Below are 22,143 nucleotides of genomic sequence, written 5' to 3' on the forward strand. Positions count from 1 at the left end.
CGGGGCTCCCGAAACGGCCATGTTTGAACCGGGCAGCGGGCCGGAAGTGGGTTGAAGGTGTGGCGGAAGTGGTTGGGGAGTGAGGAGAGGGGAGGGGGCGGTTCCTGTTCCACCCCGAAGCCGGAAGTTTGTCAAGCTTTGACAGGCGTGGCAGACGGCAAGCGCGGTGAGCTGCAGGTCGCGCGAGGGTCTCCCCGGGTGGAGATGGGTTTGGGGGAAAAGGATCTGCCCAGGGGTCACCTGAAGGAATGGGGTTCGGATAGGAAGGACCCGAGCGGCTCTGACGGGGGACCCAGGGATGGGATGAGGCCTGGGATCCTGGTCTTCCTGCAGCGGGGATTCTGACCCACTCCCGGGACTGCAGTGAGACTTCGCCCCGTTCGCTGCCTTCCTCCTGCCATTCGCAGGACAGAGTCCTGGCCAGATCTCTGTCCTCAAGTACGCCGGTGGGAGGGAGAAGTCACCCTGGTCCGATCTGGCGAAGCACTAAAAGCAAGAAATTTGAGGGAAGTGTTCTTCCCTGCCATTTATTAGGCCACGCTTTCTTCTCATTTCCTTAATCTGTGAAATGGGATCATCACACCCAACCCGGGTTTTGTAAACCATGAAGCTCTGTGCAAATGTGATTGCCATCGAGAGTCTTGCTGTCCTATTACGGTGGGATTCGGGTTTTTGCAATTCTGGAGAGGCAACTCCCTCTCCTTGTAGGAGGTGCTTTCCGGAGCCAGAGAATACGATTTCAAGTTGCTATCTCTGTTCGCAGAAGAGAAGATTAGGGGAGAGGCTTGTTTACCCTTTTGTGCCCCAGGTTTTCTATCTGAACCTCAAGAAGCTGATAAATGACAGTCACATAAAGAATTGTTGAGGGATTGACCTTCACCAAGAGACCACCTCTGATGGACATGGATTAAAACCCTGACTGCTGGCTATATGATGCTAAGCTATTTATTTTTTCGGGTCTTCACTTTCCTCAAACTGTAAAATGGGCTTAGTAGTACATCACTTACTGTGCTATTGTGAAGTTAAAAGAGATAAACTGTGTCCAGTTCCTGGTGCCTTTTAGGCCCTCAACAAATGTTGATTCCCTTCTCCACTTAGGAAATGAACTAATCTATTCAGTCATTCAACAGGTATTTACTGAACATCTACCATGTGCCAGGCATTATTCTGAATATGTCAGGAGTTCTTAAAGAGGGATTCTCAGAGAGCATGTGGACCCCTTAAAATCGCTTGCAAGGTTTCATGCATGTGTATATTTTTCTTAGGGAAAAAGTCCACATATTTCATTAGATTTTCAGAGAGGTCCAGAACTTCCCAAAACATCTGCCTAAAGTGATTCTCAAAGATTTTTGTAAAGGTAGATGGTTTACCTGCTGAGAAGGGAAAAATTTACCTCAGAGTAGGGAGTGTTTTGCACAGAGTGGAGGAGGGCTTCATGAGTGATGGGAGTCTTAGGCAGCCAGTGTACTTCATTTCCATCACCTTATGTTAGAAACTTCCAGCACTAGCTTCCCTCATGCTCCCACTGCACGAGCTAAGCTTCCAGGCTCAGAGAAGGCAACAGTTGTGGTTTGGAGGATAGTGAGAGAGGCCAGTCTGGCTGGGAAGTGGAATAACTTGATTAGTTACGCTGGAAAAGGAGGTAATTGGGTTGGGGGTGGGATCAGTTCTGGATGAACTGATAAAACAGAGGAGGAGTTACTGGAAAAGAGGTGGAGTTCGAGTTCAGCTCCTTTTTAGACGGTGTCTTCTCCCTCCCTCACACATACCTCAGCTCCCAGCTGCTCCTTCTAATCCTGTTGTTCCCTTCAGCACAGATATTTTAGAACACTGGAGAATTGTATATCTGGAAGGAACCTTTGCTTTTATAGATGAGGAAATTGAGGTCCGGAGAGAAGGACTTGCCAACATCTTTGCAATTCAGTGGCTTAGGCAGCACTAGAAACCACTTCCCCATACATATTATCTTATACCTTTTCCATCACATCAAGTACCTGCTGTGGGCTGGAAGGCTTCTCTGGGGTAGCTGTGGGAGGCCTGAAGGAGCACCAGGTGCCTGGGCAGTGGTGGAACAGAAGGGAGGGGAAGAGCTCTGGCTTGGAGGGGATTGTTTTTGAGCTGGATTCTGTCCCTGTTACCCAGCTGGGGGCCTCTTTTGGAAGCAGCCCTCAGCCTCCTGGTTGAATGGGGGTGGGTTGGGGGAGGAGAAGGAGCACGTAGAGGGAGCAGGGCTGAATTCTTTGAAGCTGAGGATGGCCTACATTGGAGGGAAGTGTGTGTGTGTGGGGAGGGTGGTGCTGAGTTTTAGGGGTGAGGGACATAATGTTACTAAGAGAAATATGCTCCCAAATATAGGTGGATCTTCTTTCTCTGGGTTCTTTGGGAAGGGACTCATATTTTGGGGCGTAAGCAAGGGTAGTGGACAAGGATAGTAGACAAGGCCCGGGGAGAGAAGGAGGAAGAGGGTTTTCTCTGGCAGTTTGGCCTCTTGGCTTTGGCTCGTGAGCTTGAAAGAGCTTTCACCACTGACTCGGGTGTGGTTGTCTTGGTAACAAGGTGGCTGTTGCCAGGCACAGGGAGATGGTTTGCCATCCAGAGACCTCAGCTCTGATGCGTACAGGAGGCTGTCACGTCACCTCAGAGCCCAGAGGTGTTCAGGGTCTGCATGGCTGTGGCACTTCTCCCCATCTTCTCCCTACCCGCCCCTGGCTCCTCTCTGCACTCTGTAGAGGCCCTGCTGATTCTCTGACCATATATGTCGTTTTCAGGCCCTAGGAATGCAGCTGCGCGTAAAGCAGCCTCTTCCTGGGTTGAATTGAAACTCCCCTCCCTCACTCATATGAAGAGCTTGTGGTGGGAGAGGGATCTGCTTCTTATTAGGGCTGAGGACAGAGGGGGCCTGCCCCGGCCAGGCTGCAGGCAGCCACGTCCTCTGGCCATGAACAGATCCCAGGCTCGCGGTACCCAGTTGCAGAGTTGTCCCTTCTCCCTCCCTGCTTGCTGTAACTGCCATTCTGTTCTTCATCTCCCTTATCTAAGCCCTCTGGATGTCACGAGCTTCCCCCTTTCCCATCTGTGCTCTCCAGTCCTTCAGGCAGTCTGTGGGTTTCTCCCACCTTGAAACTAGCATCAGGAGCTTCCCACAGATTGGAGTGGGCTCGGGAGCCCCTGGGTACCTGTAGGTGTCAGCTCTGTGGCTGGCAGGCAGACTCCATCCCCTGCTGCCAGTGTCTGTCCTGGGGCAGGCCCAGTTGGGCCCCTCAGCATGGCCTTTTTTTCTGGGACCCTGTTGCCTCTGGAGCCTCTTCTTTCTCAGAGCAGTGGTGGGGGATGAAGGAGTGGACTGGTTTCAAGCATGGGATTTGGAGCATCCCTGTGTTCCTCAGATTCTAGCAACATCTCTACCCCTGTAACTGCTGGGGCCTCGGAAGCTTCTGTGCTCCAGGACCCCTGAGGAAAGGGACAGAGCCTCTACCATCTGCAGTAGGGACTGCATGGCTGAGTCTGCTAGGTAGTGGACAGTGCAGGGCCTGGCACGGCTCTTCCCTGCCCAGCTGGAGGACCCGAGGGAGGCGCTGAGCTGTGCCATCCTCTGCCCCAGCTGCCTTTTCTGGCAACACACCTGAATTGTGGAGCCAGGAGAACCCAGAGCTCCATGGCATTCCTGGCAGGGATGAGAAGTGTAGAAGAACAGGGACAGGGCATTTGGCAGAGGAAGGGGTGGGGCCAGGAGGGCTTGGAATGGGGAGGCTTGCTGTAGAAGTTAGAGAAGGTGAAAAGAAGGTGTTGCTAACCTGCCACCCCCTTTCCCTCTTCCAGTTTTCTTTTCAGGTTCTGTGGGATTAAGCTGTGGGGGACAGGCTTGGCCATGGACCCGCTCTCGGAGTTGCAGGATGACCTGACCTTAGATGACACCAGCCAGGCTCTGAATCAGCTGAAGCTGGCCTCCATCGATGAGAAGAACTGGCCCTCAGATGAGATGCCTGACTTTCCCAAGTCAGGTGGGTATCACCAGATCTCAGGCTGATGCTGCACGGGGCCCTAGGAGGGCAGGATGGGGGCACACAGACCAGTCCAGGGTCGGGAGGTGAACAAGTCTTACTGGGGGGAGTTCCAACAAGCATGAGCCTTGGGGAGAGCCCTGGACCAGCCCCCTAGATTGTCTCCTGACTTGCTGTGTTCCTCAGATGACTCCAAAAGCAGTTCCCCAGAACCCGTCACACACCTGAAGTGGGACGACCCTTACTATGACATCGCCCGGCATCAGATAGTGGAGGTGGCAGGTGAGTTCACCCACCATTGCACCTTTCTCCCTGCAGTCTGCACTCCTGGCTTAGGGGAGCCGGTCCTTCATGCCATAGGGAAAGGGATAGATCCTGTTGTCTGACCCCTGACCCTGGGGCTCCTTTGAAATCATAACTTGATTCTGATTGGTGCTAGGTACAGTCTCTTGCAACCCCATCCTGATCTGTGACCCCGTTGTCTCATGGGGGGATGGTATGTGGGAGGCAGAAAGCCCTGGGGTTGATTTCCATTTCTGCTGTTTAGCAGCGGCAGAGTGACTTGAGCCAAGAAACCTGACTTCTCTGAACTCGTTTCTTTCTCCTGGGGTCACTGAAGGATTACAGTAGTGAAGATATGTCAGGGCCTAGCCCACAGTCAGAACATAGCTAGGCCTCAGTCAGGGGCCCTGCCTGTCCCCTCTCCACCTCCCTTCCTTTGCCCTGCTGTCAGCGCCACCCACCCCCCAATCATTTACTGGGGATGGGGTGGGGGTGGGCAGCCCTTCCTGGGAAATCCACCTCCAAGGGAGTCTGGAGTGGGTGGGGCCTCCTTTCAGAACTGAGGGGCCTCGTGACCCCCTAGAGCATCAGGTTCCTGGCAGACATTCTACCACCTTGGGCCTCGGTGTCGGTGAGCTCCCACCCTCCTGTTCCTGAGGTAGGGCCTAGAATAAACAGGAGCGGGGCATTAACAAGGATGCTTTTGACCTGGATCCTGCCCTTGGGTCCTGTTGCTAAGAAGGAAATTGGAATTGTAGTTTCCTTTGTGTTTTCCCTAATGGATAGTCTGTCCTTGCCAGTGAGGCCAGGCAGCTAGAGGCAAGGGTGACAGCATGGCCCTGCTTGGAGGTGTTGGGGCAGGCAGGGGAGCCAGGAGGAACTTGACTCCTAGAGCCCAAGGTGATGCCACGTGAGGGGGACCTGGAAGAAATCATGTGCCTGGAAGCACCTGGCCATAGGGAAGGGGTAGGAAGTCCCATGTCCCCCAGATGCTGGGCTCAGAGATGTGAGACCGCTGAGAGGATTGCCCGTAAGGTCTAAGGTGCTTCCATGATTTCTGTGTTCCTGGAGTCTGCCCTGGTCTGGGGGCCTAGGTTCTGACCTCTGTCACCCCTCCAGGAGCAAGGCTGAGAGTTATTTCCTGGCCTGGTCCTAACGTGAGCAGGGTTGTCACAGGAGAAGGCTCAGAACCTTCTTGCCTCGGTCTCCCATATTTGGGGCTGGCTGGGTCATAGGGGATGACTGATGTAAAGGTCTTCACCCTGACCTTATCCTGGCCTGTGTGGGCAAGTCACAAGGCAGGGCTGGGGGAGGCTGGGCCCCCTGCTTCGTTGGATGTCCCCTCTTCCCCCAGCAAGCAGAGCTGCAACATGATTCTATTTCCCCAGGGTTTGATGAGCCAGCGGGGGCCCAGCCAGGTACGTGTCAGTCCTGGCTGTCTCTGCTTGGCCTCTGGACTTTCTGGGCTGTGGCCTCTGGGGCTGTTGATCAGGAAGGGCTCTTGGTGGAAGCCAAGTGGGGCCAGCTTAATTGCAGCCCCACTCCTGGGAGTTGGGAGCTGGTGGTGCCTGGGAGCTGGAAATAGCAGAGGAATCATGGGGGGCATGACAGGGTGGGGGCTGCAAGGGGACACACCCAGAGCCCAAAGGGAAAGGAGCTGGAGGTTGGGGGAGCCTTGTCCCTGCCCCACCCCGTCTGGCCTGGCTGTGTGCAGTGGCTTGGCCTGGGTGCTGGCTCCTCCAGCCTGAGCTGAGTGCTGGCTCAGGAACCCCTGGGAAGGTGGGGTGTCCCCTTGTGCATGCCTCTCTGAGACTGGTGCGAGGAGTCTGGGTTGGCACCATCAGAGTGAGACCATTTGAGGAGACTGTGGGTACATCCTAAGAGGCCAGTTTCCGGGCACAAGAAAGCAGAGAATGAGCCCATAATGGAAGAGAAGATGGGTCTCACCCCCAACTCCTCTGTAGCCTCTGTTCTCCTTCCAGCAGTGGCTGTCATGCTCCATGCTCAGTCCAGTTGGGCTCTATCCACTGCTGTGCTGGTAAATGTTTAACAACTGGCTCTCCAGAAAGTAAGGGAAAAAAAGGATGATTATTTGTAGCTTTTGCCAGTTTCTGCCATGGCCGATTTCAAGCTACAAACATGATGCCAACTGGCCTGCAGAATTCCTGACAATTTAACCACCAGCCCGCCAGCTCCAGCACAGCACTGGCTCTGTCCGTCCCAGCCCCCACCTGCTGTCTCCCGGGCCTGCTCTGCAGGTCTTGGCGGAGCGGGGAGGCAGGACGGCTGCTCTGGCAGCCCCCAGAATGCCTGCTGCCTGCCTGCCTGCTGATTAACAACCGGCCACCTGGACAAGTTCCTGATTGGTATCTGGGGAATGCAGAGGCCTTGTTCTCAGGTGGCTTGTCTTTTCCTGGTGCTTTCCACAAACACTGTGCCTCAGTTCTCTTCCGCCAGTGTCCTGGAGACACCAGAACTGCTAGCTCCTCCCCTTCCTTAAATCTCCAGGGCAGAGGTCCTGTTCTCTTCAGAGATCAGGAGGAGGAGTTCTGGGCTCTTCTACGTGTTCTTCTTTTAGCAACAGTCACCCTGTTGGCTTGTGATCACCGGGCTATCCTAAGGACTTGGGCGATGGGACTCAGGTCCCAGAAGTGGGAGGGTAGGGGCGAGACAAGAATTGCCCATACTCCCATCCCTCACTTGTCTGAGAGTCTTGCCATTCAATCCCCGGTTGATCCCCGCTCCAGCCACCCCCACCCCCATCCCCCCATCCCCCATCTCAGCTTCATTCAACATGCACTTACAGAACACCTATTCTGGAACAAGTCCTGTAGTCAGCATTGAAAGTCCATGAGGAGAAATATACATTCCCTTACAGTATAGTGACATGGCTCTTAAAACTGGTCACACTCCCTTTTGAGGATGGGAAAGGTATGGACCTCTTCCCCTAGAACAAATGTGCATGTGAGTGTGATGTTTTTCATGTAACATGAAACCCATTGGTGGAGCTCTGGTTGAGAATCCAAAGTTTCTTATTTACAAGGTGTGTTGACAAGATGCCAGCCAAGAGATGCAACCCTGGCCCCTCACCCCCAACTGCTTGATCAGTTACTAGGTCTTTAAATTCTTGAGCCCTGTGAGTGCTCAGACTTCTACCCTAAGTCATCAAATCTGCTGGCTGACAAGGGCTGAGAAATAGCTCCCTCACTATTGGGTGGGCAGGGATGGAAAGACTCCTTTGGGAGCACCCTGATCCTCTCTTCACATCCCCTACATCTGGGCATTTCCCCTGCTTGGAAGGGAATAGGCAGACAGTGCTCCTCCCTTCACAGGCCCGAGGCAGGAGGTGCCAGCAGTTTCTGAAGCTCCAGCTTGTACAAGAGGCTGGGCTTGCCAGGCTGGCCCTTTGTCCTCACCCCCTAGCAGAACCAGTGAAAAGCAAATGAGGGCAGGTGCATGGCCCCTGAGCTGTCCCCAGCTGGCCTGGAAAGCACCTAGCACATCGGGATCTAGTCTAGGGTATAAAGACAGCAGGTGGTACCTGGTCCCCCCAAATAGATGCTGTGGGGTAGACCTGTAGCTTCCCTTCCTCAGACAGGCTCACAGAGGGTTCTCTGCCTATATGTCTGGAGAAATTCTGCCCCAGACTTTGGAAAACTCAATCCCTAAAGACGGCTGAACCTCTAACCCAGGCCTCATTCTGAATGAACTCAGGAATAGAGCTGTGCCTACCATGTAATGCTGACCTGGGGCTTCATGCCAACTGCCAGCATTATTGAAAGCCTGCCATGTGCTGGGCACTAGACCAGGCACTAGGGATTCAAAGACGGATGAAGACACAGGCCCCGCTCACAAGCCAGTAGAGGAGACAGGTATATGAACAATTCATTGCACAGGAGAGACGATGTGTCATGACAGAGATGGGTGGTTTATGCTGAGAGCCACAAAAATGGGTAGCTAAGCTCTCTGGGGAGGAGTAAGGGGGGCACAGGCTTCTGGGAGGAGCTTATGCCTAGCTTGAGTCTTAAGGATTCGTAGGAGTTAACCTGGAGGAGGGGAGCAGAATCCTTGAGAAAAAGGCAGTGGCTTAAACCAGCCTGATGTGGGCAGTGACTTCAAATGCTTCTGTGTTGGTGGTGGGCACAGTGTGAGCCTGGAGAGCTAGGTGAGCCTTTCCGAGGAAGGTTTATAATCCTGGGACCCCAGAAGAATATACGTGTGTGGGGTTGCAGAAGAAACGGAAGATTCAGGGCAGTAGAGTCAGGGGCAGGTAGGTGTTTGTAATTCTCCAGGGCTAGGAGGAAGGGCAGTTTGCAAGGGGAAGACAGAGTCTCTCTCTGGGCCTGGTGGGCTGGGCCTCAGGCCCTGATGCAGGCAATTCTTGGAGGGTCCTGGCTAGGACTTTTCAGGGCCAGGAGAGTCCAGGCAGTGGTTTGGTTTGAGAGGGGAGAAGTGGAAGGACTGATCTTGAGGCTGGACGAGGTGGTCAGCCTGCTGGGGGCGAGGCTGCTAAAGCAGGGCAGAGCACCAGGCCGTGTGGTCAGCCGGGACTGGGGCCACCCTTCCCACATTCCAGAAGCCTCCTTCCCAGCTTCTCCATTGAGTCTTGCCTCAGCCCTAGAGAAAAGGGTCAGAGCCTTGGCAACCACTTTGGAAAAAACACTGACTCCTGGGTTAAATCACTGACAAGGAAGGCTCATCAAGGTCATGACTTATTAAATACGGCTGATTAAATACTCAAGTGAGGGGAGGGATGAGCCCGAGTCCTCAGAGGTTTTGAAGGACAGATCCTTACTGGGTGTCATGGATTATGTGAGTTGTGTTTTTATTCACTTCTGAAGTAAGTGTAATCTGGTGCCTCTGGAGAAGTGTGAGGGCAGAGGTGAAGGGAAGGTCCCTCAGATGTGGGGAAGTAGGACCTGGCCTTGTCCCCATCAAACTTTGCTTGGGGTTCCTTATCCAGGCTGACCTTGAGAGCATCTTACTTCAGGGGCAGTAGCATGTATCTCAGGAGTTCCTCGGCTTCATGACAGAGCCAGAAGGCCCAACCATCGAATGATGTCTAATTTTGGACAAACATCCCTGAGCAAATACACCCAAAGGAACATTTTCCCACAGCATTACAAACTCCTCTGGACTCTGTGTTCTTTTGAAGATCCTCAAAGAGAAAGCATATGATTCTTAGAAATGGCCAGAAGTCAATCAGAGCCAAGTCTGTTCAATAATTCTAATAATAAAATCAGAAAGCATTGCCGGTGGTTAAAAATGTGATGTGACCACTAAGTAGTCAGATTGATTTTCTCTGTGGCCTCAGACTTGCTAAGAAGGTAGCTTCAAGAGGTGTTCCAAATATATATTGCTTAGTAGGGGTGGGGGTACAGATTAAATGTAGCCTTTTAAGATGACAAGATAACGCCCATTCAATTGTTTTGGTGGGTGTGACTTTTTAAAATTTCACGTTATTTTTTTATGTTCCACCTCAGGAGCAACCTGTCCTTCCTTCTTTAGTGACGACCCCCCATGAGTGCAGGAGGCTGCTCAGAGCTTATTCCGGTTTGCTAATGCTGTCATTAGCATCCAGAAATGGATTGGCTTTTATAAAGGGGATTTATTAAGTTATAATTTACAGTTCTAAGGTCATAAAAGTGTCCAAACTAAGGCATCAACAAGAGAATACCTTAACTGAAGGAAGGCCAGTTGCATCCGGAAAACCTCTGTTAGCTGGGAAGCCACATGGCTGGTATCTGCTGGTCCCCTTTTGTGTTTCAGCTCCTCTCTCAGCTCCTGTGTGTCCTTAGCTCAGCATCTCCAAATGTCCTTCTGTCTGCAACTCCAAGCATCTCTGAGCATCTGTCAGTTCCCAAGCATCTCTCCAAAACTCTCTCAACTCCTCTCTGGGGCATTTTGTCCTCTCTTAGCTCCTCTGGAGCAAACTGTGGGCTAGCATCTCAACTCGTCAGCAGGTGTCTGTGTCTCTCTTAGCTCTCTTAAGTAGTCCAGTGAACTAATCAAGCCCTACCCTGAATGGGTGGGGTCAAATCTCCAAGGAAACATTCAATCAAGAGGTCACAGCCTAATCAAAAAGATTAAAACATCTGCCCCCACAAGATTGAATTAAAAAATACGGTTTTGGGGGAGACAAAATATATCCAAACCGGCACAGAGCTGTAGCTGCATGGGCCCCTCCGGTCCTTGTATTGAATGGTGCAGGTCTTCTCTCAGTTTCTCTCTGACCCACTGTGCTCCCTCTTTCTCCCTGCTTAGGAGATGACAAGTATGGGCGGAAGATTATTGTGTTTAGTGCCTGTCGAATGCCTCCTAGCCACCAGCTGGACCACAGCAAACTCCTGGGGTGAGTACTGGTGGAGAGGGGTGGTGGGACCTTTGTCCAGGTCCCCATTATAGCCTGGTGCCATTTTCTTTACCGTCCTTCATGCCTGGGGGTTCCAGGCCACCTCCCTTAATGTCTCCCCACCTCCTTATGAGGGAGCTATTTTATATTTGGTCAAGAACATTGGGCTAGGAGCTGGAACTGGTTCCTAGCCATGGAAATTTACTGTCTGTGTCTCCTCAGTAGGTGTGTTCATCTCTTTCAGCCTCTTTTTCATCACCTTTAAAAGGGAATAATAAGAGAGCCCATCCTTCCACAAAAGAGTGAGACACTGCATGCAAAATTGCTTTGGAGAGTAAAATCCTGTCCAACTGTAAAAGCTGATTATTATAGTTATATGGTGCTTCAGATCTCATTGTTACTGTTCATTTATTATCTTATTTTGTGCTCAGATAAATTTGTGTTGATGATCTCTATAACGATCTAGGTTCTGTTAGCCAGATATATGTAATCGTTCTAGTTGATCTAAATACCTTGATCTCTTAATGGCAAGTCCAAAGGGTGATTTAATGTGGAAGCTTGGCAGGTCCTATTTCCATGAGCATCCACCTGCTGTGCATTACTGAGCCACCACTGAGACAGGCACTGGGCCCACGGTGGGGCCCAGAGCTCCGTCCCTAGCCCCCAAGCTCACTATCCAGCCCACAGTGTGTGCGGGGACCCCACAGAGGCAGAGCAAGCAGTCAGTCACTGACTTCCTTCTGAAATGCCTCGGTGTGTGTAGGGTTACCAACTTGAACTTCTTTCCTGACCACAGGAAAGTTCAAAGGACCCCCAAAATTTAAAATCAGCCTGCACTGCCGCACAAGCTCTTTGAGATCCTGAATGGTTCTGTGTGTGTAGGGGCTGGTGTGGAGTCAGGAGGTGGCTAAGAGTGAGGCAGCAGCAGCAGAAGGGCCTGAGCTTGGAGTCTCAGCTGGATTGGGGTGAACCAGGCCCTGAGGCTGTCTCCCAGCCCTTGTCTGTGAATTCTTTCTCTTTGGCTTCCTGAACTCTCTTCCCACCTCTCCTCTGACAGGACAGAGCCTGGTCCAGGCCCACCATGTGGTGGAACCAGAAATAGGCCAAATTGCTCAGCCTGAGGGTGGCTGAGTCACATGGCCTCTCCTCTGGTTATGTCACCATGTCTGACATCTCAGGTGACAGACACCAGGCCAGATAATAGTCCTGGTGGGGAGGAAGTCAGAGCACAGAGATGGGAAAGCTCCCAGTTTCCGGGAGACAGTTTGCGAGGGCAGCTGGTGCACCCACTCTGGGGCTTCCTCTGGCCTCAAGAAGCCTCTGTCATCTGTTACTGTCTGTCTTCCAACCCTCCCAGGGCTGATCCCTCCCCCACCCCCACTGTCACCCCCCGCCTGGCCACCACCCCTGCTGAGAGCAGGGAGGCACTGGCATCACTCTGGCTGTCCTGGATTCGGTCAGGTTCTCTCAGACCTGGCTTTTCCCAGCTGTCCATCCAGATCTTGGGGGGGGGGGGGGGGGGATGAAACAGAACGTGCCTGAGGCCTGGAGTCAGAAGACCAGTTAAACTGCAGCTCTGCCTCTTACAAGCTTTAGGGCCAGTCACATAAAAGCCCCATAAAAATAAGACTCGTGTCCACCTCACACGGTTGTTGTGGAGATTAGGTAAGATCATGTATGCGAAACGCCATTGTATACATTTTTAAAGTAAGTAAGAAAAAATTTAAAGTAAGAAATTTACTTTAAAATTTAAAGTAAGAAAAAATTTAGACAACTATAAAGACAAAATAAAGTCCAATAACTCAGGACCCAGGGAGAAAACCACCGTTAATATTTTGGTATCTTCTAAGCATTAAATATTTAAAAACATCTTTGAAAGTGTTTTCTTATATTCCTGTGTTAGAACAGATATATTTTAAGATCCCTTGTGGCTCTGAGTTTTTGAACTTTGGATCCAACCTTAAGAAAGGCTTATTGAGGTCAAGTGTTTTATTGAACATTTATTCAAGTATGCATCTAATAAAAATAGTGTGAGACTGGAAGCAAAGAAAATGTTTTCTTGATATATAATATGCACAGAGAAAAGTGAACAAATTATAAGTGTTCAATTTGATGAATTTTCAAACACTGAACACACCCATGTCACACACACCCCAGAAAACCCCTTCCCGCCCTCTAGTTATTCCATCCCCAACAGGAACCACTACCCTGACATCTATCTTCATAGATTAGTTTTTGTCTGCTGGCACATCCCATGAGATATGCTATTTAGAGATGTCCCATGACTTTTTTTTTTTTTACGTTATACAACATGTACATATATTTATTATATATATATATTTAGTAATTGGCATTTTTATACACAAGTTTCATGTATCAATATATATTTTAATACAATCTGGGTTTTTTTTTGTTTTTTCTTTCTGTATTTTTAAAATTCATTTTATTGAGATATATTCACATACCATGCAGTCATACGAAACAAAGCGTACATTCAGTTGTTTACAGTACCATTATATAGTTGTGTATTCATCACCAAAATTAATTTTTGACATTTTCATTACCACACTCACAAAAATAATAAGAATAAAAATGAAAGTGAAAAAGAACAATTAAAGTAAAAAGAACACTGGGTGCCTTTTTTTTTTTTCTTCCCCCATTTTTCTACTCATCCATCCATAAACTAGACAAAGGGGAGTGTGGTCCATATGGCTTTCCCAGTCACATCGTCATCCCTCATAAGCTACATTTCTGTGCAATCGACTTCAAGATTCATGGGTTCTGGGTTGTAGTTTGATAGTTTCAGGTATTGACTGCTAGCTATTAGATTCATTAGAATCTAAAAAGCATTGTCTATATTGTGCATAAGAGTGCCCACCAGAGTGACCTCTTGGCTCCTTTTGGAATCTCCCTGCCACTGAAGCTTATTTCATTTCCTTTCACATCCCCCTTTTGGTCAAGATGTTCTCCATCCCACGATGCCGGCTCTAGATTCCTCCCCAGGAGTCATATTCCACATTGCCAGGGAGATTCACTCCCCTGGGTGTCAGATCCCACGTAGTGGGGAGGGCAGTGATTTCACCTGCCAAGTTGGCTTAGCTAGAGAAAGAGGGCCACATCTGAGCAACAAAGAGGCATTCAGGAGGAGGCTCTTGGGCCCAATTATAGGGAGGCCTAGCCTCTCCTTTGCAGCAACAGTCTTCCCAAGGGGGAGTCCCACGGCATAGGGCTCAGCCCATCAAACCACCAGTCCCGCATGTCCATGAGCACATCAGCAACCATCAAGTTGGGGAAGCCCAACACCCCTGCACTCTCCACCAGCTCCTCAAGGGGGCCCTGCAGATTTTTTTAATTTTTTTTTTTTTTTTTTTTTTAATTAACTTTTTTTTAAATCGACTATATCAAAAAAAAAAAAAAAGGCATACAATAAAAAAAATTTTCAAACAAACCATAACAAGGAAGTAAGAAAAAGACAATTAACCTAAGATAACTACTTTACTTCCAACATGTTCCTACTCTACCCCAAGAAAATAACCTACTATAGCAACATTTCTGTGAACTTGTTCCTACCATACCCATCAGAAATTAACAGACCATAGTCAATCCTGGGCATTCCCAGAACGTTAAATTTACCAACAATAGCTTATCTGTTCTTATTGGGTTATCATTCCCCCTTCCTTAATTGCTTTCTATCATTAGTCCCCTACATTCTACATTATAAACCATTTGTTTTACATTTTTCATTGTTCATATTAGTGGTAGCATATAATATTACTCTTTTTGTGCCTGGCTTATTTTGCTTAGCATTATGTCTTCAAGGTTCATCCATGTTGCCATGACTTATTTAACCTATTCTTTGTTGGTGCACATTTAGCTTGTTGTTCAATTTTTTTTTTTTTTTTGTCATTATAAAAAAGGCTGCAGTGAACAGCCATGTACAAAAATGTTTCTGTTCTTCTCTATTTCCCTAGGATAAATTCCCAGACATATTTTTACAGGATGGAAGGGCATGAACATTTTACAGCTCCTGATAAATGTCACTTTATTGCCCTCCAAAAGGTCATAATATCCATCAGGGCATGAGAGTGTCTATTTTCACTGCAATCTCTGCCGCAAGTCTTTGTAAACTGTAAAGTACTGAATGTGTGTAAGGGGTAAATTATTTTGTAGTTATCAGTGATTCTACTCGTGATAATGACCTGGTGTTAAACTCTTCTCCTGCTGGCCCCTGCTGGCGCAGCCCAGCACCCACGGCCCAGTATTTAGGCTTCCCCCTCTGGTGGAGGCTGAGTTGTATCTGGGCACTTAACCAAATGTTTGGGCACTTCCCCAGCTACTTCTCTCCCACCGTCCCTCTGCTTGGAGGGCCTTAGCATTCCTGCTGGCACAGCACCCCAGCCTGAAGATGTGTCCCTGCTGGAGCCTGGCAGCTGGATGGCCAGCCACTCTCAGGAGGAAGGCTTTGCAGTGGACTTCCCTTCCTTTCTTGAATTCTTGTCCATTCCATCCATACCTCTCCACCTTGTCAGGCTCAACATTGTGTGTGTGTGTGTGTGTGTGTGTGTGTGTGTGTGTGTGTGTGTTGTGAGCTTAGGAAACCTGAGGAGGTGTGGTTCTTTGGTCCACTTGAAGCCCAGGGACTGGAGCAGGAAAGAGGACCCTTAGACCACTCCAATGCCTTCTCATGGACACAGTGTTTACAGCCTGCATGGGGAATCCATCTGTAAAAGGCAGAGCCATCCTATGGCCAAGAATGCAGGTTGTGGAGTTCGACAGTTCACCTCCAGGTTCCACCACAAGGTGTGTGAGCCTGGATAAGCACTGGACCTCTCTGAGCCTCATTGCCCTCATTTGTAAAAAGGGGATAATATCAGCCTCAATTGGTTATGAGGAGGGAATGAGGTAACATACATGAGATGCTCAGCAGACACAAAAAGCTTAATATTAGTAAGTAGTGGCTGCATCATTAGTACTGACTCCTCAGGGCCACCCTGTGAGGGAAATATTAGTCCAATTTTATCACAGGTATATGAGGGTTAAATTCCTGGTCTCCTGACTTCTAGTCCATGTTCAAAAACAAGAGCTATTGTTATCACTGTTACTCCTCTGCCTGGCTGGCCACTACCCCGGGCCTCCTCCATAAGGTACACAGTGGCTGGGGGTGCAGCCAGAAGAGACAAGTGTGCGCAGGGAACGGGGAGGGCCTTGTGGGAAAGGGGGTTATGAGGTAAGCAGGAGACTCCTGGGCGGCTGATCAGGGCAGGCCTGAGCAGAGCTTTCCTCTCGGCAGGTACCTGAAGCACACCCTGGATCAGTACGTGGAGAGTGACTACACGCTGCTCTACCTGCACCACGGCCTGACCAGCGACAACAAACCCTCCCTCAGCTGGCTCCGGGATGCCTACCGGGAGTTTGACCGCAAGTGGGTGGGGTCCTGGGGGGCGGGCTCCAGGGCCTGGGTGCAGCTGGCCAGGAGCTCCTTCCACTTGGCCAGGAGCTTATTCCATGCCAGGGCAAGGCAGGTGCCCCCTCCTGGGTCTGAAGTTGGATCAACCTGAGCTTTGATCCCAGTTTCTCTACTTACTTGCTTTGTTGTTACTTAACCTCTCTGAGCCTCTGTGTCCTAATTTGTAAAATGAGGCAACAATGGCACCCACCTTGCAGGCTTGCCAGGAGCAGTCAAATCACAAAAGGTGCAGTAAGAACTTAGCTCTGTGCCTCTCCTACCACACCCTCTCCTGAGTGCCCCCTTCTGCCTCCGCAGGTACAAGAAGAACATCAAGGCCCTGTACATCGTGCACCCCACCATGTTCATCAAGACCCTGCTCATCCTCTTTAAACCCCTCATTAGGTAGCAGGCCAAGGGTGGGGGCAGGGTGAGGGTCCTGGTCCCCAGGGTGGATGGTCTCCTAGGGCTTCCCTCTCTTAACTTGGAAGCCTATACTTGAGGAGGTCGTGCAATCTGGGGACAGACCAGTCTGGGGCCAGTCATATGGCTCATCTGTGTGGGCTGCTGAGGGGACAATGGAGGCCTGCAGAGTGGTGCCCCTTCCTCCGACCTAGGCCCTTTCTTCTGTTGGCAGCTTCAAGTTTGGGCGGAAGATCTTCTACGTAAATTACCTGAGTGAGCTGAGCGAGCACGTGAAGCTGGAACAACTGGGGATCCCTCGCCAAGTGCTCAAGTGAGGTTGGGGGCCATGGCTGGCAGGCTGGAGGGTGTGCCCGCCTCGATAGCATGTCTTTGGGTGGGTATATGTCATGCTGGCCAAGGGGAGAGGCTTCCCTTAAGAATCGGATGACTAGAGGAAGTGAGCGTAATGATTGAGAGATAGCATATGGGGTCAGAGAGAGCAAGTTCAAATCCCATTTCTGTCACATAAAAGCTATGTGTCTGAAGCTCTTTAAAGTCTTAGTTTTCTTCTGTGTAAAGCAGATTGTTATGAGAATTAAATGCCACGCTCCATGTAAAACAACCCGGTAATAATGCCTATGAATGAGGTTTGCCCTAGCGCCTGCAAGCCCAGGGAGTGAGCCTAACCTTCCCACCTGCTTCCCCAGGTATGACGACTTCCTCAAATCCACACAGAAGAGCCCGGCAACCGCGCCCAAGCCCCTGCCACCACGGCCCCCTCTGCCCAACCAGCAGTTTGGGGTCTCGTTGCAGCAGTGAGTGTGTGGAAGGTGGGCAGGCCTGGGGCTGGGCCAGGGGTGCAGACCACCCACTGCCCTTGTTCCCACAGCCTCCAGGAGAAGAGCCCAGAGCAGGAGCCTATTCCAATCGTGCTCCGGGAGACCATTGCCTACTTACAAGCCCACGGTGAGTGCCAGGATCCACCGACCATGTTGCTTCTGGGACCTGCTTCCCTCCAAGCTTGCCTTTTACCTCCCCCTCAGCCCTGACCTCAGTCTCCTCAGTTGGGTCTCCCAGCTCCCCTCAGGAAGCTGCTGGGCAGGCCTGAGAGAGAGGTCTTAACTGTGACAGCACCCCTGAAGACCACAACCGGTATCCCAGGAAAGAGAGAATGTGGGAAGGGGTCTGCTCATTGCCCCATAGCTCTGAGTCTCACCAGCCCCCACTGTTTCCCAGCTCTCACCACCGAGGGAATTTTCCGGAGGTCAGCCAACACCCAAATTGTACGGGAAGTGCAGCAGAAGTACAACATGGGTGAGTGGTCCTAGGGATGTGCCCAGGCCCATGGGGCTGTTACAGATCCTGGTGGGGGAAATGAGGGGGCACAAGTGTACATGACTATTGGGGATTTCTCTGCCTTCTGCTGCCCTATAAACAAGGGTCTCAGGGTCTGTTCCTGAAAGAGGTTTCTGGGGTGTTTGGAATCATTATCTGGATCCCACTTGGGACTGTCTGCTCCAGGCCTTCTGCCTCATCAATCAGGCTTCTGGCTCCTGGGTCCAGACTCATTTGGAAGGGAGGGATATATATAGTGTGTGCTGAGGGGGCCCCACTCCACCCAAATGGACTGAGCCTGCATCCCCTTGTCTCGGAAGAAGACAGGGAGGCAGATGGGATAGGAGGTTCCTGGCAGAAGGGGCTTGTGCAGTGGCTAAGGGTACAGTGGGGCAGTGGGTCCTGCTTGGCCTCCAGAGGGGATCCTGGCTTCCAGGCTGGGCAGAGCTTCTCTCCACCCTCCATCCCACCCACCAGGGCTGCCCGTGGACTTTGACCAGTACAATGAGTTGCACCTGCCTGCAGTCATCCTCAAGACTTTCCTCCGGGAGCTTCCCGAGCCCCTGCTCACCTTCGATCTCTACTCCCATGTTGTTGGCTTCCTCAGTAAGTGTCACTCTCTCCTCTCCCCATCTGTACCCCTCTTCCACTGGGCCTGGGGCTGGACATGGAGCAGGTGTACTTGGTTGTCCATTCACCCACTCTCCCCTTTGGACTTGTGAGTTGTGGCATTTCCAAAAAAGGTCTGCTTGGGGACTCCGCACTAGCTGCTATATTCCTATTCACAACAGCCCTGTAACCTGCCCCCATTCCTTATAGACATTGATGAAAGCCAGAGAGTGGAGGTGACACTGCAGGTCCTCCGGACACTGCCTGAGGAGAACTACCAGGTGCTTCGTTTCCTGACGGCCTTCCTGGTCCAGGTGAGGCCTCTGCTGCTTGCCTGAGGAGAGGGAGGGTGGGGAACAAGGAGCTGCCACCCCTGCTGCTCTGCTCCTGGTTGCCAGAGTGGGGGGTAGAGTCCTTGGCTTCCAGCTGCAACCCCCTGACTCCTTCCACAGATTTCTGCCCACTGTGACCAGAACAAGATGACCAATACCAACCTGGCTGTGGTCTTTGGCCCTAACCTGCTATGGGCCAAGGATGCCGCCATCACCCTCAAGGCCATTAACCCCATCAACACCTTCACCAAGTTTCTGCTGGATCATCAAGGGGAATTGTTCCCCAGCCCTGACCCAAGGGGGCTCTGAGCCCGGCCCCTGCCCCACCAGCCCCTTCTCTTGACAGTTTCAGTTTGGACTTTTCCTCCTGGCATCAGCCTTACAGGAGCCTGGGGCTCCTGCCCAGGAAGGGGCCACAAAGCCCCCCAGGAGGTAGAACCTGGAGCCAGCCAAACTGGTAGCTCCTCCTCCCCCTTCTGTCCAGCCCTCCTCATGGTCCTGGAGGCCTCGCTGTTATTAGAGACATTTTTCTTCGCCTTATACTTCTCACTGCCTCTCTGGAGCCCCAGCTCCTGCTGGGCTTTCTAGAGCTGGGCTTGGCCTTTCCAGCTGGAAAAGGACTGAACCCCAGCATCCCCTCTCCTGCTTTCTCCGACTCCCATTTCCCCAGCAACTGTAGATGACAAAATCACTGCCAGCTGGGTTGGTGGTTGGGGCTGGTCCTTCCTGTTTGCTGGAGAATGAAAGGCTGAGCTCCTTGGCTTGAGCCTGGCCATGCTGAGGCTCTTCCCTGTCTGGGTTGGTTGTCTGGCCCATTAGAAGCCTTGCAGTGTGAAGGCCTGGATGCAAGCAGCCTGCTCGTGTCCTCCCCCTCTGACAGTTTAGCCTTGAGTATTTCCACAGCCAAGGAATGACAAGGCTGGTGTCTGCTTCCTATTTCTGCCTCTTTCCTTTCCTCACACCTTGGGTCAGCCTTTCCCAAATGGTACTGCCCCCAAGGGTTCTCAATGCCCTGGTTCTCCCAGGACTGGCAGCTTGGGTGACAGGGCTCAGAGGGAACCTCAGCCAGTCCCAACATCCATTCTAAATAAATAGACACCCCACTCCCACCCCTGAGAGTCACCTAGCTTCTGGTCTGATCAGTGACAAGCAGTCCCACACCCCTCCCTGTCTTGCTTCCCTTCCCACCTGGTCCGATCCTCAACCTACAGGCTCAGGTGGACCTGTCTGTACAGTCAGACTGGTTCCTGCTCTGGCCAGAGGTGGCTCAGTGCCTCAGGAGCTGTGGTGGCCCCATCCAGCAGGTGGCATCCTGGCGGGGTTGGGGTGGAGGCCGAATGCCACAAGAGGGGTGCAGGAGACTTCATTAACAGAGCAACCCCCCAGAGCACAGGATCCCAGGGCCCTGTTGTCTTTCAGAAAACCAGGACCCCAATCATGATTAATCATGATTAGTAGCTCTCATTCCAGCTCCATTCCTTAGGATTATACTCCTCCCTGGTGAACTCTGGGGGCTTCCCACCTTCACCCTTTCCTGCAACCTTGTTACCCAGCAGCAGGAAAGTACCTGCACAGTGGCACTGCCTTCACAGCCTTGGCCAGGGCAGCCCTGGAGCCCATACCATGGGGATCCCCACTGAGCAGCTGGGCCCATCTGCAAGACCTCTCTGAGCTCTCACCCCAGGGCCCTGGATGCTGCTGGTTCTATCAGTCTCTGTGTTTCTAGCTGTGCCTGGATCTCTGCTTTCTGCTCTCTCTGCATATCAAGTATCTCAGCCCCATTTACTGGGGAGCCTTTTGGACCTATTTGGTCTTTCAACCCTGTCCCCTGCCCCATCAGTCAGTAGTACCTGGGGGCACTTGTATTGTAAATCAAGTGTTCACATTCACACTTAATGACTTCCTTGGCACCAATCATGTATTTCACCGTTTGCACTTTTTGTATTTCAATAAAAATGGAGATGGAAAACTGCCCATCTGGCTGGAGTTGAGTGGTGCCTGGGGGCTCAGAGCTGGATGGGAACAGTGGTGTGGAGTAGGAGAGAGCAGATGGGGTTCAGGGGCACCCCCTTTCCATCTGATCCCTTTTCTCATCTTGCTCACTCGTGAGGGGATACAAGCCCAGCTTTCTGACCAACTTCCAGGCTTTAAATGTCAACAGTCACGGTCCATTGTTTTTGCACCTGCAGCATTCCAGCTGGCTACCATGTGCTGTATCCTATGGGCCAGGGCCTTTTCTGCTCCCAGACAGAAGGTACCAGAAGCTCAAAGGAATCTTAGTTTCATTAAAGCAGGCAAAGAAGAGAGGAACGGAGCAAACTGTGGTAGTTGACAGTATGGGCTCTGCAGTCGGACTAGGGTTTGACTCTCCTGGTAGTAAGACTAACTGGTCCGACCTCTGAGACTTCTTCTCATCTGAAAATGGTTCCTCTGAGGATCAGAAATAATGTATGTAATACATAACCCAGAGTGAGTGCTCAGTGGTAACTAGAATTAAGTCATTTCACAAATGAATGACGATTGCTCCACCCTCCTGCACAGTCTGGATAGGAGCCCTCATTTCTTCACCATTCCTCTCTTCCCCATCCCTACTCCTCAGCAAGGCTGTTTCGGCTTACCACCTAGTCACATGGAGGCTACAAAAATCCGGTTTTTCTTTACTCTTTGGGACAGGTTTCACTTTGTTTTAAAAATGGTTTGCCCTGGAAGGGTAGGAGGACAGAAATTCACAGTATTTAAATTGGCACAAGTAGCTGTATGCTGCTTGCCTGCTAATCGCAACCAGGAGACTATCTGGTAGCCTCAGTCTGGGCCTGTATTTTTTTTTCCCCATCATTGTTTGCTTGGGCTGGGGAGTGGGCCAGAGTTGCAGGATCAAGCAGTGTTTGCTAAAATGTAGTTATAAACACTGGCACTGAGCTCCAGGAACTAGCCCCACTGCACAGCTGTGGACTTCATCCAGGTGACACAAGGCAGAAGGTGTTGGTGGATTCTTCATTGACTCTGCTCAGCTCTAAGCTGGGTGACTGGAGAAGAGGCAGAGTGACCCAGGGAAACAAGCAAGAGAGAGGGAAAGGAGAGGCAGGGAGAATTGTTTACTTGGCTTGGGCACTGGCAGGGCCACTGACTTAGCAACAGCAGGTCCCTGGGGGTTGGAGTGTAGGGAGAAGCTTTAGAGGGCTAGGAAGCCACTGCTGGACATGGGAAAATGGAACTGCTTTGTGGGCGATCCCATTTGAAGGCTATCTTTCCATCATTTCTGATCCCAGGTTGGGGCAATCCTCCGTGGCTATTTTCATGGTCAGGTATCAGCTCTAAGGCAGACTCTCCTCTCGGTCCTGTAGCTGGGAGAAGGGTCACAGGCATTCACTAACAAAAGCA

General features: G+C 51.1%; 1 protein-coding gene across 3 annotated transcripts; it reads left to right on the forward strand.

Annotated features, from left to right (window-relative positions):
• Positions 1-84: 84 nt before the first annotated feature.
• Positions 85-20,736, forward strand: ARHGAP1 (Rho GTPase activating protein 1). Of its 3 annotated transcripts, none has more exons than XM_037838589.1 (13): positions 85-166; positions 3,820-4,001; positions 4,188-4,283; positions 10,548-10,635; positions 15,926-16,057; positions 16,400-16,486; positions 16,719-16,817; positions 17,194-17,301; positions 17,376-17,452; positions 17,723-17,800; positions 18,299-18,427; positions 18,641-18,744; positions 18,883-20,736. In XM_037838589.1, exons 2-13 carry the CDS (start codon positions 3,869-3,871, stop codon positions 19,069-19,071), a joined length of 1,320 nt encoding a protein of 439 aa, XP_037694517.1. In that variant the 5' UTR covers positions 85-166; positions 3,820-3,868; the 3' UTR covers positions 19,072-20,736. The 3 variants fall into 3 exon arrangements, with proteins under 3 accessions (XP_037694517.1, XP_037694519.1, XP_037694518.1); XM_037838591.1 differs by having other exon boundaries at positions 150-177; XM_037838590.1 differs by lacking the exon at positions 85-166 and adding an exon at positions 209-438.
• The last annotated feature ends 1,407 nt before the right edge of the window (positions 20,737-22,143 follow it).

Source organism: Choloepus didactylus, chromosome 6, assembly GCF_015220235.1.
Source record: "Choloepus didactylus isolate mChoDid1 chromosome 6, mChoDid1.pri, whole genome shotgun sequence".
Taxonomy (NCBI): Eukaryota; Metazoa; Chordata; class Mammalia; order Pilosa; family Megalonychidae; genus Choloepus; species Choloepus didactylus.

Excerpts from the sequence above, each read along its gene's own strand:
- ARHGAP1 (XM_037838589.1), top strand. The coding sequence starts at position 3,869 with ATGGACCCGCTCTCGGAGTTGCAGGATGACCTGACCTTAGATGACACC. Across the intron at positions 10,636-15,925 it reads GACCACAGCAAACTCCTGGG|GTACCTGAAGCACACCCTGG; the intron begins GTGAGTACTGGT and ends TCCTCTCGGCAG. Across the intron at positions 17,453-17,722 it reads TGCCTACTTACAAGCCCACG|CTCTCACCACCGAGGGAATT; the intron begins GTGAGTGCCAGG and ends ACTGTTTCCCAG.